Source organism: Homarus americanus, unplaced genomic scaffold, assembly GCF_018991925.1.
Source record: "Homarus americanus isolate GMGI-L3 unplaced genomic scaffold, GMGI_Hamer_2.0 scaffold24758, whole genome shotgun sequence".
Lineage (NCBI taxonomy): Eukaryota > Metazoa > Arthropoda > Malacostraca > Decapoda > Nephropidae > Homarus > Homarus americanus.
Genome location: NW_024712309.1, coordinates 443,060 through 459,039, shown reverse-complemented (window position 1 = coordinate 459,039; position 15,980 = coordinate 443,060). Strand labels below are relative to the sequence as shown.

At 37.2% G+C, this 15,980-nt stretch overlaps 1 protein-coding gene across 2 annotated transcripts in view; it reads right to left on the bottom strand.

Moving 5' to 3' along the window:
• The window catches only part of LOC121859967 (protein turtle homolog A-like), a 227,591-nt gene that overhangs the window by 96,337 nt on the left and 115,274 nt on the right, over positions 1-15,980 (bottom strand). For both annotated transcript variants that reach the window (XM_042356926.1, XM_042356937.1), the window contains exon 3: positions 4,782-4,911. In XM_042356926.1, the coding sequence (XP_042212860.1) occupies positions 4,782-4,911 (130 nt within the window). The remainder of the gene's footprint in view (positions 1-4,781; positions 4,912-15,980) is intronic.

Below are 15,980 nucleotides of genomic sequence, written 5' to 3'. Positions count from 1 at the left end.
GGAGGGATGGAAGAGGGTGGGAGGAGGGATGGAAGAGTGTAAGAGGAGAGATGGAGATGGAAGAGGATGGGAGGAGAGATGGAAGAGGATAGGAGGAGAGATGGGGGAGTGTAAGAGGAGAGATGGAAGAGGGTGGGAGGAGAGATGGAACAGGATGGGATGAGAGATGGAAGAGAGAAAGAAAAACACACGACAGAGACTAAGAAAGTGAGAAAGAGAGACAGAGAGAAAGAAGCGACTGACACCCACACAAAACAAATTAGTTAAAAATAATAATAATTAAGAGATTATTAACCTATTCACATAATTCAAGCTCCTAAAAAATTTATACAGCGCTCCGGTAAAATTCATTCTCACCTACAACCTTTCCCCGAACTGTGTAAAAAAAAAAGTTAGTTAATTTAACTTTTTTTTTTAGAAAGCATTTCCATTGACAGTTAATACTCTTCCCCCATCCATTCTCACTCTATCTTCACTACTCATTTTCTCCTTTACACAATGTCTCTCAATTGCATGTCTCCTCTCTTCCTGTCTCTATTTATTCTCGTAAATTAGATTTCTCAGTTTTCATTTTTTTCTCTTATCTCTCTGGATCTTGTCTTTTTGCACCGTTTTATTTCTCCTTTCCAAAATGACTCTTAGATTTGCCTCTTCGTTTACTTTACTGGTTCCTCGTTTATCTCTCTCGCTCTCCCTTCCCACACTAACTCTCTCCTTTTGACTCCTCCAATAGAGAACTAACTCACTGGATCTACCCTGGCCTTCCTCTCCTTCTTAATCTTCCACCTCTTCATCCCCTCCTCTCTCACTTCTCACAAAGTTCTCTCTTCCTATGTCTCTCTCTGTCAATATGTCTGTCTCTTTTTCCTCCTCTAATAATACATTCTACTTCATCTCTCTCTCTCTCTCTCTCTCTCTCTCTCTCTCTCTCTCTCTCTCTCTCTCTCTCTCTCTCTCTCTCTCTCTCTCTCTCTCTCTCTCTCTCTCTCTCTCTCTCTCTCTCTCTCTCTCTCTCTCTCTCTCTCTCTCTCTCACCTCCCTTATCACGTAATGTTACCCTTTCATCCCTTTCTGCTCTGTCTAAACACCTTCTTCCTTCTATGTCTGTCTGTCTCTCTGTCTCTCCCTACCTCCCTATTTACAGCCGTCTTACCCCAGCACAAAGGTAAACACCAAGACACACACACACCTTACAAAAGGGTTCTTGAGTCTCCAGCCATCATGTTGAAGAGACTTAGCTCTCTATGTACACACAACACACTTACACTCCTCCTTTGCCAACATAAAAGGGGCAACTTGAAATGTCTTTTACGTAGTCACTGTAGAGGATCTTTATCTAAACTCAGTGATGAAAGTTTAGGTCAGGTTTTTTCGTGAGTTAAAAATATGTTGGTGTTTTTCATGTCTTCCTTTCAAGGGTCATAAGATGATAATTCAGAGGAGCTTATCACGGATGTTAAAGGGCTGTAATCGTTTAGTTTTGTTTTGTGAATGAGTACAGATTAAATTTCAATTTTGATAAAGGTGGAAACAGAACATATTTTTACAAATCTCCTTCTTTAACCTGTTTCTCCTTTTCCTTTAAATTTATTCCTCACTATTTCCTTTAGTTATTTTCCCCCTTAAATTTCTTCCCCTTTTCGTTTTCTCTCTTTTCCTTTCTTCTATTTTTTTAAGTCTCATTAATATTATATGTTTATTATTCCACACTTTAACACTATTAATGTTATTCCATCTTCTCATTTTAAATCATATTCCACTTCATTTCGTATTTTTTTTGCTTTATCGTCATTGTCTCACTTTTTTATCTTCGCCTCTTCTTATCCACAAAGAATTCTGTGTTGGTAGAAGTCTGAGAAAAAATTATATATAGATTATGTTTACTGCCATGATTGCTGCTACAAGTTCCCTGGATGAATACTGACCCGTGGGTGAGCTGAGGGAGGGAAGGGAGAGGGAGGAAGGGTTGGAAGGAGAGAGAGGAAGGAAGAGTGAGAGGGAGACAGAGAGAGTGAGAGAGAAAGAGGGAACTAGGGTGGGAAAGAGAGGGAGGCAGAAGGGTGAGAGAGAAAGAGAGAGACAGAAGAGTGGGAGAGTGAGGAGAGGTAGGAGGAAAGGAAGAGAGGAGTGAGGGGGGGGGGGAGACTAGGAGAAGAGAGATGAAAGGCAGATTTTTCCAGTAGATATTCAGGTGGAGGTAAACTTTCCTTTTATGCATAGAAGTATGAATACGTATATACATAGAGCGAGTGAAAAACATGAAGAAAAATCCTACTCAAACAAATATAATATAAACATATTGGAAGATTTAGAGATTTGAATTGAAATTAAGATCGAAATCCACACATTACAAGTGGAATCATACAGCCGAAACTACACTTAGAATAGTAGTAAATAAAATATCACTTATAAAAATATGGACAAAGGATAAGAAAAGAGAGATGGAAAAATGGAATAATGATATAATGAAAGAATAGATGAAATAATGGATAATGGAATAATCAGGAAGAAATAGGTTAAGCAACGATAGGTGCGTACTACAGAGACAGACAGACAGACAGACAGACAGACAGACAGACAGACAGACAGACAGACAGATAGATAGATACATAGATAGATAGAGAAACTTTGTAACAAACTTTAAAGGTGAAAGAGCAGAGAAGAGCAGAAAACTCAGGTAAAAAAAAACCAATATTACGTAACTGTAAACAAAAGGATATAGAGGGTGATAAAACAGAACAGGGAAACACAAGCAAGAGGAGATAATGAATAATAAAGAGTAGTAAGTAAAAATAAAAATATAAGAGTTAAAGCCAAATAAAAAATAAAAGATAGGGTCCAACTGCAACAGAAAGTAAGGAAATAAAAGTAAAAGGAACAAAAAAAAAGCTTAGCGAGGAAGAAGGAATAGAAAAGGAATTTGATGAAATAAAATTCGAAAAAAAATATGGGAGAAACATAGATAGATGGATGGATGGATAGATAGATAGATAGATATATAGATAGATAGATAGATAGGAAGAGTCATATGGGTAAAATACGACAGGAAAGACACATAAATGAACAGACAAATTTAGAGAAGGAAAACTACAGAGAGAGAGGGAACGGTAGAAGGGAAGAAAGACACAAAGAAAAATGAAAACTAAAAGAGGAAAAGTTGACGTAAAAAAAAAATTATAGTTACCTTTCACGATGTCTTCTTCTATCTGGTTTTTTTTCCTCCTGCCAACATTTTTATTTGGTTCTTTTTTACTATTTATCCTTCGTTGATTTATTTTCCTGTTTGTCTGTATATTTCTCCCTTTCCTTCCATCTGTTTTTGTCTTTTGTGTTTACTTTTCTCGATGTGTTTCTTTCGATTATTTTTGCTGTTTCATCAGTCCTCTCTTCTCTCTCTCTCTCTCTCTCTCTCTCTCTCTCTCTCTCTCTCTCTCTCTCTCTCTCTCTCTCTCTCTCTCTCTCTCTCTCTCTCTCTCTCTCTCTCTCTCTCTCTCTCTCTCTCTCTCTCTCTCTCTCTCTCTCTCTCTCTCTCTCTCTCTCTCTCTCTCTCTCTCTCTCTCTCTCTCTCTCTCTCATCACCAATACACTTTTCTGCTGGGCCTCAGGAGGGGGAGAGGGGTGAGGGAGCTGAGGTTCACCTGTACCTTTACCTCTTATCCTTACAAATCATCTCATTATCCTCCCCCACACCTGATACTACTGGGTGAAAGTAACCACGTCTCCCTCTCTCTCTCTCTCTCTCTCTCTCTCTCTCTCTCTCTCTCTCTCTCTCTCTCTCTCTCTCTCTCTCTGTCTGTCTGTCTGTCTATCTATCAATCTATCTGTCTATCTATTTATCTATCTTACAAGGAGACCAACACCTTCACTACGGCCCTCTACCTGTTCCTGCCTCTTCTGGTTCTTGTTATTCTTCTCGACTCGTCTCGTAAGTTAGAACTTTTTGTCCCAAGTGCATTTCTTTTTTTTAGCAGATCAACTTTTATCTCATAACTCTTGGTCGGATTATTTGTTCTGTCTGTCTCTGCCTCTGTCTCTATCTTTCTGTAGCCTCAGAGAAATAGCTAGAAATTTGCAATGAGATCAAGAAAATTCAGTAATTTAAATATTAATGAAAGACGAGCATTGATATTAATTTTAACATTATCTAATTAGTTACCTCTTCAATTACACTTGTCTTAATTAATGTTTGATCTGTACTTAACGTGGTCTCATATCTTCTTCAGGTCTTAATGACGTGGCATAGTTAGCTGCATATTTTGACTTGTTTTGGGTCTTTATATTTGGATCTTTTGATTTCATGTTATTAAAATCCACACATGAACGTACATACTGTATATATCACACGGAAACACACTGACATACGCTCACAGAAATTAGGGGTCGATGTTTGGGATTTGTGACCATTTGTAAGATTTATATGAGTATTTAATCTGTAGCTCTTAGTATTGATCTAGTATTAATATCACATTTGGCCTCGGTCTTACTGTATTATTTGGTCTCACCCTTCACTCAGTACCTGGTGTAGACGTATTTAAGGCCTAGGTTTTTATTCCCATACAAGTCCTTGGTCTAGCCTTGAGTAAGGTTTTGATCCAGCCTTGTGTAACCTATTGGTCTGGTTTAATACAAGCCTTTGGTAAGGTCTAATACAAGTCCTTGGTCTAGCCTTGAGTAAGGTTTTGATCCAGCCTTGTGTAACCTATTGGTCTGGTTTAATACAAGCCTTTGGTAAGGTCTAATACAAGTCCTTGGTTTAGTATTGTAAAAACTCTTGGTCTCACCTGTAGACGGGGAGGCGGTTGCCCTGTAGGTACCAGAGGGCGAGGGTGGCACGGTCGCGGGGCTCGTCCGTGTGCATGTGGCACGGAAGCTCGGCACGCCCGCCTGCCACCCCCACCACGTACTCCGTGCCTGTGTGGGGAGAGGAGAGAAGCGTTAGTATAAGTCTCCTCCGTGTCAAGAAGGATGGGAAGCTATTACTCACTATTGTTAAACAAAGGGAAGTTCGTATATAATTTTGTAAAGAGGAAAGGAAGGTCAGTCCTTCGCGCCTCCAGGGACGATAAGTTTACGCTTCCTTTTACTTTGTGTTACACTCCCTGGAAGGAGGGGTAGAGGGGAGGTAGTCATCTGTTCCAGGGAGAATGAAAAAAGGAGATTAATATTCTTAGGTATAGGGACGAGATGGTATTACTCATTGTAGCAAGAAGATTAATACTCCATTCCCAAGGAGAAGAAAAAACTGCGTGTTTATGAGGAGGAAGAGAAGTCTATAATGAAACTTTCCGGCGGAAGGTTAGTGATGGAGGATAGAAAAATTCCTGCTCAATGTTGTAAAATAAAAGATAATAAATATTAAACAATTTTACACCAAGGAGAAGGAGCTTAAAATGCGAGTAAATGGAACAGCAAGAGCAACTAATATGTGGCAAGGAAAAAATAATTCAGAATAAAAAAAAAAGAATGTGCTGAACGGCCCTCACGCTCTCATATATAGTCCACTACCTAAGATTGTTTTATAGATAAGGTTAATTAAGGCGATGGAAGTCAGTAATTACAGGTGAAACAACCAAGATAAGAATGGGAAGTGTGATGAAAAGATTAATGCTGTATCTTATCTCTCTTTCTCCCTGTGTCTCTAACTCTCTCTTTCCTTCTCTGCCGTTCTCGTTTGATTAATTTTTTTTATTCTATTATTCATTTTTTTTTATTTCTATCCTTTTCTTCTTTCTCTCTCTCTTTTCATATATCTCAATATTCTCTTCCTCGCTTCTTGTCTCCTATTTCTCTCTCTCTTGTTTTCTCTCCTTCCCCCCATAATATATTTCACCTCAGTAGTCTACCATTACCTACAACCTTATGTAATTATCCTTCCCTTCAGGCGGATACAACCATCTCTCTCTCTCTCTCTCTCTCTCTCTCTCTCTCTCTCTCTCTCTCTCTCTCTTTATTTACTTCTCTCTGTTTGTCTTTGTCAGTCTCTCTTCCTTGTTCGCTTTGTATAACCACCGTCTTCCTTATCTCTCTTATCTCTTTACCTGCATTTGCTTATCTTCCGTTCGTCTCTCTCTCTCTGTTTACTTCTCTTTGTTTGTCTTTCTTTATAGCTCTCCCTTATTCACCTTTGTTTATCAACCTTTTTCCTTATCTCTCTTATCTTTTTGTCTCCGTGTGTTTATCCTCACTTTTTCTCTTACGTAAGACTGATGAAAGCACCAAAGGTATATCATAACTTCAGGTGTGTACGAGGCCTCATTAATAAACTTACCTGACCTCAGTGAAGGGTTAAGAGGCTCTACCTTAGGTTACTACCCTGTAAGTCCCCGTCAGGAAGTTAATACCCAGCTGCCCTTAGGGTCCAGGGCCAGGGTTCTTAGGGGGTTTATGTAGAAACTTTCCTCCTAAATATGATATGGTCATGTAGTGGTAAGATCATACATGAAACGTTTCTTTTTTCCTTTCATAGTTATGCTTGTGTACATCAGTTGAGGTAAATAGTAGAGTAGTAAGCGTAGGTAACTCAGGCGAAGCAGGAGTAAATAACACAGCTGACTTAATTACCACCGAGGAGAAAGACTTCAAAGGTAATAGATCAAGAGGATGTCAGAAGTAACGGTGGTGAGAGAAAAATGCTCACCATCGTGCTGATAGGAGAAGGCTGAGGAGAAAACACAATGGTTGAGATTGATTTGAGAGATCGAGCCCTAACTTTCAGAAATGGCTGAAGAAAAAATAAGAAAAATAAAAGAGGAAGAGAGAGCGAAGTCGTATCCTGGATAATCCGGAAGAAGGAGAGGTACAATAAAAAAAGACTGGAAGAGCAATAAAGAAGATAACTGGGAATTATTGTAATACTCTGACAACAAGAAATGACAACGGAAAAGAGTTAAACATATGGAAAAATTTACATAAACGACAAATGGTTATGCATGATAATCTGATAAACAAGAGGAAAAATAAACATCATTGAAACACAATAAAGGGAAGGACCATTTGTATAAAAAATGGCACACTGACTTTCATTTCGTCATTAATTAACCAACATGAAGAAACAACTACATTAATGATATAATTTAATATAATATATCTTCCCATTAGATCTCTAGCTTATTCCTCTGATGTACTGGGGATTTACCTCCAGGTGATTATGAAGTGAAATTAAGTTAGGTGTTCCCCGTTGCCACTTCCCTCCACACGCTAAAAGTAAACAGCACAAATACTGTCTTTCAATAAGTTAACTGAGTAAACGGCGACACCTCCAAATCTCATTAGACTTGTGAAAAATCTGCGAGAGAATCCTTTAAAGTATTACTGGTGAAAAGTGGGAATACTCGGGAGGTAATTTGTAGGAGGTATTTGCCTTCTCTTAAACCATCTGATGTTGGGAATAATTTAGCAGCTTAGGTGGATGTTTTCGAGAAGACTAGAAAATGGTTTTGTCTAGGATGTTTGTGTGATAACATGGATGAATATTTTAACATTCTAGTTGTGTCTTGAGAGATGATGAATAATGTATGATGACTAAGAGCTGGAGCGATAAACATGTGGCTGTAAACATGACTAAGTGATGAGTGTGGTGGCAAGTGTGTGAGTCGACATGGGTGACACTGAGGGAGGGAAGGCAGCTGCGAGAGGCGAGGAGAGAGAGAGAGAGAGAGAGAGAGAGAGAGAGAGAGAGAGAGAGAGAGAGAGAGATAAGAAAGTGATGTAAACTGACAGAGAAAATGGAACACACGAGTGAAATCCTTCTATACACAATAATTCAACTATGGTATCTCAGGTGCTCAACCCAACAGGCAGTATTTTACCTGTGATAGGTAGTATATTATAGTTTGAGAGTATGAGCGTGAAATGATGATAATTCAGAGGAATATCACACAAGTTATTTTTTTTTAATTGGGTAAACACCATCAGGTTAAATAATCTAAGAAGGCAATATTTCTATACAGATTAACCATAGAAGGTACTAAAAGCCATTTAGGTCCTTGTTAAGAGACGTGACACACAGCCGGTTGGTGGTGGTGAAAGTTTTTGCTGGATGGAACTTAAAAATATGAGATATTGGCGAAGTTCTCAGGCGCTGAAATAGGACGTCATGAACAATCCGGCCTGCGTGTACCACCAGTGTTTGTTATCTACCTCCAAGATGTAAGGTCACGCTAGGAGAATACTTCAGCTAACTAAGACTCTACCATAAAACAGCTCCAGCATGAACAGTCAACAGCACCTGGTCTTTCCCTCCACCTACAATAATACACTTATGGAACTTTCCGAAATGAATGCTCGTTTATCTTCACTCCATCTGGTGCCTACAGTAATGTTATTTTTTTTATATATTTATTTATTTTTTATGGTACAGTTGGGGACAGTCAGAGTTGTCAATCTACCTTCTCCATGAGGTATGAACCTCGAGAGTATCGACTCGTGAATCCGAAGCATTCACAAATAAGGGGGAGAAGAGGGCCGAGGGATGACGGGGGCCGGTGTGTGAGGGGGAGGCGGGTTATGGGGGTTCTTAAAAGTATTGAAAATTTCATCCTTAATTTTTAAAAATAATATTGTGATTTAGTAGTAAAGGTGAGAAATCACATTAATAACTGGCCGAAGTTTTTTTTTATGATCTGGGATGAAGGTCGTTGATATAATAACAAATGTGGCATTACAGAACTTTACAAATTTTAGTGAGTGAAATTTTTTTTAGCATGGCAGTAGTGTTAAAGAAGTTAAACTACTGTATTGTGATGGGGTTTATTATTTACAAGATTTATTTTAAATGAATGTATTGTAGTAAAAATTTGTTTCTGACAGTGGTTTATAATTTTACAGGTTAGAACTTCAGAAGCGTCTATGGTAAGTACAAAGCCTCGATTGTTTGAAACCTCACCATATTTTGCATTTGTTATACTAGGTAAGGTTTATACTCAGGTGATTTTAAATATGCACATTTAGATTTAAGATTTATGTCGGGTAGAAAATTGCTAAAATTCACTAAGGCAAAATTTAAAATTACTTTCAAATGACCATAAAAGTTAACGAGCTTTAAGTTAACAATTATATTTATTTTTTTCACATTATTATGGGGTGGGAATAAACTTTTAATCGTGAGGCTTGCTTTATCAGGGAGCAGACTTTTTTATTATTTACTTTTTATTGCATCTTACTAACACTACAGACATTTAGTTTCGAGCAGAACTTATTCAGGCTCTAGAAATTATAATGGTTTTTACCTTTGTTTCAATGGTTCTCGTCAGTTCCGCAGGTTATCGTTGGTTCCACAGGTCCTCGTCGATTAATCTTGTAGGTGGAGATAATCCAGGTTGTGTTCCTATAACTCGTCTATCAACTTGGCCAACACAAAGGGAAGCAAGCACAGTTGAATGGTCCAACCCAAATCCCTCGCCAAAGCTTAAAGCGTCAAGCCCTCTGGTGTGGCAACGGTCGATCAGTGCTTTGCTTTGTATTGTTGACCGTGACAACAGTCGATCAAATATTATTGTTTTGTTGTCGTCGTCCAACGAGTTGCAGGATGTGATATCGTGTTGGGAACGTTCACAAATGTTGGAATTATACAACAACAAATTCATAATGTTAGCAAACTATGCAATTAGGAGTCAGCTGACATGGCTTACACGAAATGTGCAAAAAAAAAAAAAGATGTGTGTGTGTAATAATAATAATAATAATAATTATAATTATAATAATATTTAACGGTTTATTGAAAAAATTCTGCAGCCCGAAGGCTGAAAATATACATTAGACAAAAATAACTTATTACATACAAAGACATGGGGTGTGTGGGTCGTTTAACAAAAGCTTTCATTACTGAAAGGAGAAGGAAAATGAACTGAACATACAAATTATTACAGTTTGCAGTTGATGGCCCGGGCTGGTCTCCTGCCATACTGTGTGAGGTCACGTAGGCCACGTGATGCAGTAACTCGTACATAAGTGTTGAAATGAAGGACCTCACGTGGTCATAAGAACATAAGAAATTAAGGAGTCTGCAATAGGCCGGTTGGCCTGTGCATGGTAGCTCCTGTCGAGTTACTACCACTCTATCATCCACGAATCTATCTAGCCTCCTTTTAAAACTTTCCAGCGTTCCAGCGTTTCATCCGGCCCTGGGGATTTTGTCTTCTTTAGTTTATTTATCCTCTTAAGAACATCCCCTTTTCTGATAGTGATATTCTTTAATTTCTCTTCTTTCTTTCTCCTAAATATCAGTTCCACCTCTGGAATTTCCTCGCAAATTTCTTCTGTGAAAACTGATAAGAAGTAGCTGTTCAATGCTTTGCTTATTTCTTCACTGCCATTGATCACTTCCCCCCCTCCCTGACTTTAAAGGCCCAATTATGTCCTTGACCTTTGTTCTATATACCTGGAAAAATCCCTTGGGATTCGTCATGGAGACACCGGGTGCTGTGGTGTTCACGTGGTGCAGTAACTCGTCCGTACATGTTGATGTGAAGGACCTCACGTGGTCATAGAGACACCGGGTGGTGTGGTGTTCACGTGGTATAGTGACACGTCCTCGGGTGTTGATATGAAGGACCTCAAGTGGTCATGGAGACACCATGTGGTGTAGGGTGGTGTCACAGTACCTCACTCTCTGCTAGGTGGTGTGTTATCTCGTAGTCAGGTGCAGGCCGACCCACTGTTGTTCCCAGGGTGGACTGATTAACACCGCGTGGTAGGAAGATGGTGGGCGGTTCCCAGGGGTGCTTATCTCATTGGTGGGTCACAACTCTCGCTGGTACTGTCTAGTGCTTAGTTCACTGGCTTAAACACTGTTTATCTCTGTTCAACACTGTGTGTGTGTGTGTGTGTGTGTGTGTGTGTGTGTGTGTGTGTGTGTGTGTGTGTGTGTCTGTGTATGTGTGTGTGCGTGCATTCGTGCGATACGATAACTTACACTGTCGAGCGTTTTATATTCAAGAACGTCTGGTCATAAATTAAAGAAAACTCACAACTTCCTGTAGATGAAAGAGAAGAAGAATGAATCACTAAAGTATTACAGATGAGGAGAAGAAATACTCCAGTCAAAAAAAAGACGAAATGATAATTAGTGAATTGATTACAAACGACACAGGTGACCCAGACCTTGCATGAGTGACGTGTATTTTGAGAGACCTTTGATGTGGCTAGATAATGAGTTACATGCAACTTGGGAGATCCTCGGTATGATTGATGAGTTACAGTCAACCACAGAGATCTTAGCTGTAATTGGCGATTTTTTTTATACGCAGCTTGAAAGAACTTGATTGTGATTGGTTGTTCACTGCCTGTAAGATTTATCAGTAGATCAATATTTCAGGCTATTTTTATATTTTGTTTTTTTGTGTAAATATCATTGGCCTTTCTTTACAGTTCAAGAATGCATTAACTCTAATACTAAAATATAATGATATAGTCTCAAAAGAAAACGGCTCGATTACTTGTATACCATAAATGAACACTTGATATTGTTTTGGTAATGTTTTCTTATCATTATTTCTCAATTTTTAACTTTAGTAAAAATAAATACTTCGATGAATTTAAACGGCTTTATACTGTATATATATTTAGAAAATTTCGCTGACAAAATTCTGCCATGAGATTTCGTGTTATGATATTGTAATTTTCTAGTGGTACAGTGTTTTGTATAATGCATGTAAAAATCATTAGGTTGGGCCTTATTTTTCCAAGAAGTGAAATGTGAAGGAGAAACCAGAAGACGAAAATGAGGATAGTAAGACAGGAAAATGGAGAATAATGTTAAAAAGAAACAAATCAATGAGCCATATACATTTTTATACGAGTATTTGAACACACTATAATCTTCACTCCAGTATATAAAATCACATTTACTTATGAACTTCCAACTTCTTGAAGTAGTAGGCAGCTATGAAGCAGGGAGGTACCACCGCCTTGGAAGATATTGGAGACATAATGTGTTGTCTACTGGTAGACCCTGCTGCCATATGGAAACACAAAAATTGTGACCAAATCCCAGGTTGCTGGTCTGACTCTCTGCCTCATTTACACACAATTGCAGGGTTTCAATTGTTTCTCTTACTTTGACAACACAACATACATATAGCGTTTCGCACTATTATTTTTAATTATTATTATTATTATTATTATTATTATTATTATTATTATTATTATTATTATTATTATTATTATTATTATTATTATTATTATACAGAAAACCAATTTACTTATAGCCATATACATACAGAACCAAAAAACTCACAAGCACACAAAAACATACCCAACCAAACACACATTTCAGCCCCTCACATCTCAGAGAACCATCAGCCATCAATGGGGGTAATAGTTCACCTCCATAAGTTAATTAACTACGCACTGGTATAGTTATTTACTCTCAAGACTAACATTCGTACTCTGTGATTTTAAATTTCTCTCAAGTATACATTATTTATTTACAATCTGTCCTGTAAATGATCAATTAGACATAATTGAAACAAAAACAATGTACTTGACCTAGATAGTTTTTTTAGGCAATATTGTAAAATGATAAATGAATCAAATAGAAAAAGTCGAGTATTTTCACGGCATTACAGTTCATTATAATTATTACCGTAACTGGCTATCATCCTTCCCGCTGAAAAATAAGTCTTTTCCTTATGTCATTAATTTAAACGTTGAACGATTCCAGTGTTTTCCAATAACCGAGTTTTATACAGAGTCCTGAATAGAGTGGGTAAAAAATATTGATATACAAATTTATTTTAATATTTTGAATTATTTTTTTAAAAGTACTCTAACATTATGCACTCAATGATCTTATACAGTATATAAATAATTACCTTTATCTCGCATAAGATTATTTTGTTTGGATAGTTATTAACTTTATCAAGGTGACTGGGAAGGTTAATATGCTCCAGTTTATTATACTTAATGAGGGTATTAACAAGAGTTTATTAACCAACACGATATCTCCATCTTTTGGTATTTTTTTTTATGACACGACGGAAGTTCATTGTCTGTTTGGTCACTCTAACATAATAAGCTGTTTACCTGGGAGACCAAAAGGTGTTTCTCTAATACACACAAGGCTTGTACTAATAATAATATCTGTTACACCTACCTAAGATCAATAAGTTTTAATACATAAGCGAGTTCAAACTAACACGTAAGTAAACAAGTAGTTGCTCTGGTGTTAATAAACAAGAACCTCCAATATAGAAACAACACAAAACATCTACGTAAGAATGTGTCGCCCTTGGCTTTAATTCCTAAGAAAACTAAAGTAAAAACAACTTAGAACGCCCATGTGTTTTGTGTCTTTACGACTTTAATCCTCAGGAAAATCAATGTAAAAACACCTTACGTGAGAATTCTAGCTCAGATCGCTTTAGCTCCAGACGACGTGATATCTGACAAACATCATTTACGAGAGAAAGCGACGAAACACATTCTGAATTCACGAGAAAATGCATAAAAAGTTGTGCAGCTAAAAGCTTTTGACCTGACTCCATCTGAGGCACAATGGCTCTGAACCAGTCCACACCACCAGCTGGGAAGAAGGCATTTGATGTTTGCTTCTCATTTTTGCCGTTTGACTATTACAGGCTTCACTCTCTCTCACTCGTTCTTTCACTCTCCTTACCTCTCTCTCTTTCTTTCCCTCTTCTTACCTCTCTTTCTTTCCCTCTCCTTACCTCTCTCTCTTTCTCTATATATCTTGGCCTCACGTTCTCTCTCATATATTGTTTTTCATATCATAAATGTAACTTTTGTTAACCGATGGTAATGTGTTTATTGCATTCCGTGTCTTGAGTGACCTTCCAATGCATACATATGAAGGCATTATATCAACACTTGTCGACATTGAAGGAAAATGTATAAAAGTAACAATGGGTGATTTGGTAAATGGAACTTGAGCTTTATAAATATCTGAATGGAAAATGTATGTAGGACTTATAACAATACATACAATTCAGGAGAAACTTGTGAAAATATTATGATAATAGTTGACACTCAGGGAATATTATACTCGCCTTGTTGTGGATACTCGGGTAGTGAAGTGTTACCAGAAGTATATATTGCTCTGTATGATCACCATAGCAATGCGATTTTGTCCAAAGTGAACTTCGTGTTTTTTTTAGAGACTCGTCCACAATTCACTTAATTATGCTAATTACGTGAAGATTACTTGTTCGGTAATTATCTTCAGGGAATAAAAATTAGAGCGAATGAAATAATGGAGAAAAAATCTGACTGGATGAAACAATGTACCAAAACTTTAATTTTTGCTTTAAGTTTTGTTTATTTTGTATAATACAGACCAAACGATCTCAGCATTGGTTTCATTAAAATGTCTTCTTTTTTCCATAACTATTGAATTCATTTCTCCCTTGTACCTCACGAACTTTAACACCTAGCGTCATAAGCCTCTAGCAAGTGTATAGGATCTGAAACCCACACCTGTATATCTTTTTTTATTTACTCCGTTACTAAAGGTCAGACCAAATTCAAGAAAACAATATATGGGTAGGTTAGCAATGGCCGAAAGTTAACTATATTTTAAAGATGAATATATGTAATGGAATTTTTGTCATTAACGTATCCATTCTTATTATTATACAGAGATAAGTAATATTACGTTTAATTATTACCTAAAATAATCACAAGAATTTTATGATTTTCCTGGGAACATTAATGTCAGAAAAAATATCCAATTCAACCAAACTGTCATTTTTTATACTTATTAAATGTAGCAAAATTAAAATACTTATCACACACACACATGTAAAAATATATTAAAAATAAGATGCAAATAAGGTGAAGGGATGAAGGTGTATGAAAGAAATGAACTAACTGGTAATCAAGACCTAGTAAAGTGATAAAAGCAAACAAGGATAAAGAAAGATTATAATTAAGGTATAAAAAAGTGTTTGCCTCCTGCAGTGTGTGTCTGCTAATGAAGGCGTGGCACAGTGATGATGACGTCATAAATGTCATGCTAAAAGTCCTCACTCGGTAATTACGAATCGTTTTCATGTTTTATTCGGGAGTTTTGTCTGATGCTAAAGCTAGGTCAGTGGGCAGGGGGTCACAGTCTTAATGTTTAGATTAGGATGGGGATTATTTGACCTAGGACACATCTCACCTACAACTCTTCATTTTATCTGATCAAGGCAAAACAAAAATAACATGTCGCTGTTAGTATGTGCTGTTCTTTGTCACCATCTGTAATGTCGTTCACTTTAGAAATGACAAAAAAGTGACCCTGAATCCCTAAATTTTACGTTACCTACAGAATTAAATGTTCCATGAGTAAGAGACATTGTTCCCTTGGTCACATTGTAGTGGTCCCTCGTGAGTGTCACTCTGGCAAAATGTGGGTGATAAATATGCATAATGAATACATGTAACAGTTGAACGTGACACACTGAGGTAATTCTCCGTAATGGTCTCTCATTCTGTCGCCTTGAGCTCACCACACAATGTTGTTCCCTGTAATGAGAATAAATAAATAATCCGCCTCTCTACTTGGTGACAATCTCCACTCTCAAGCACTGGGACTGAGATATTGATTTCAGAGGAGCTATAACTGAATATTATGTCGATAGCGTATACAGGACCTGCTACCATCACGGCGTCGGCGTCATTTTCATTTTACATAGAAAAAAATCCATGAATCATTAATTAAAATACAGCGAGTTTAGAAAAATTTATATATTTGTGTTGAGTTTTATTATAACGATATCACGTTGAGAGTTTTGTGTTGTGTGCTTGGGTATTGGTGTTTCATGGAGACTGGTTGAGTAATCGACTTGTTTCAGAATATTGAATAAGAGTAATGATGTTTTTTTGTTTTCATTTTCGTAACGTCTTGTGATTGTTTGCCTTGTCTTAAGATTCTAACAATTATAACTGCTACATCACATACAAGTATAGCCCCTTCGTCTTCTTTAATATATCATTTTATTAGTTCAAAGTCCAAATATTAATATAGAGTATAACAGAGA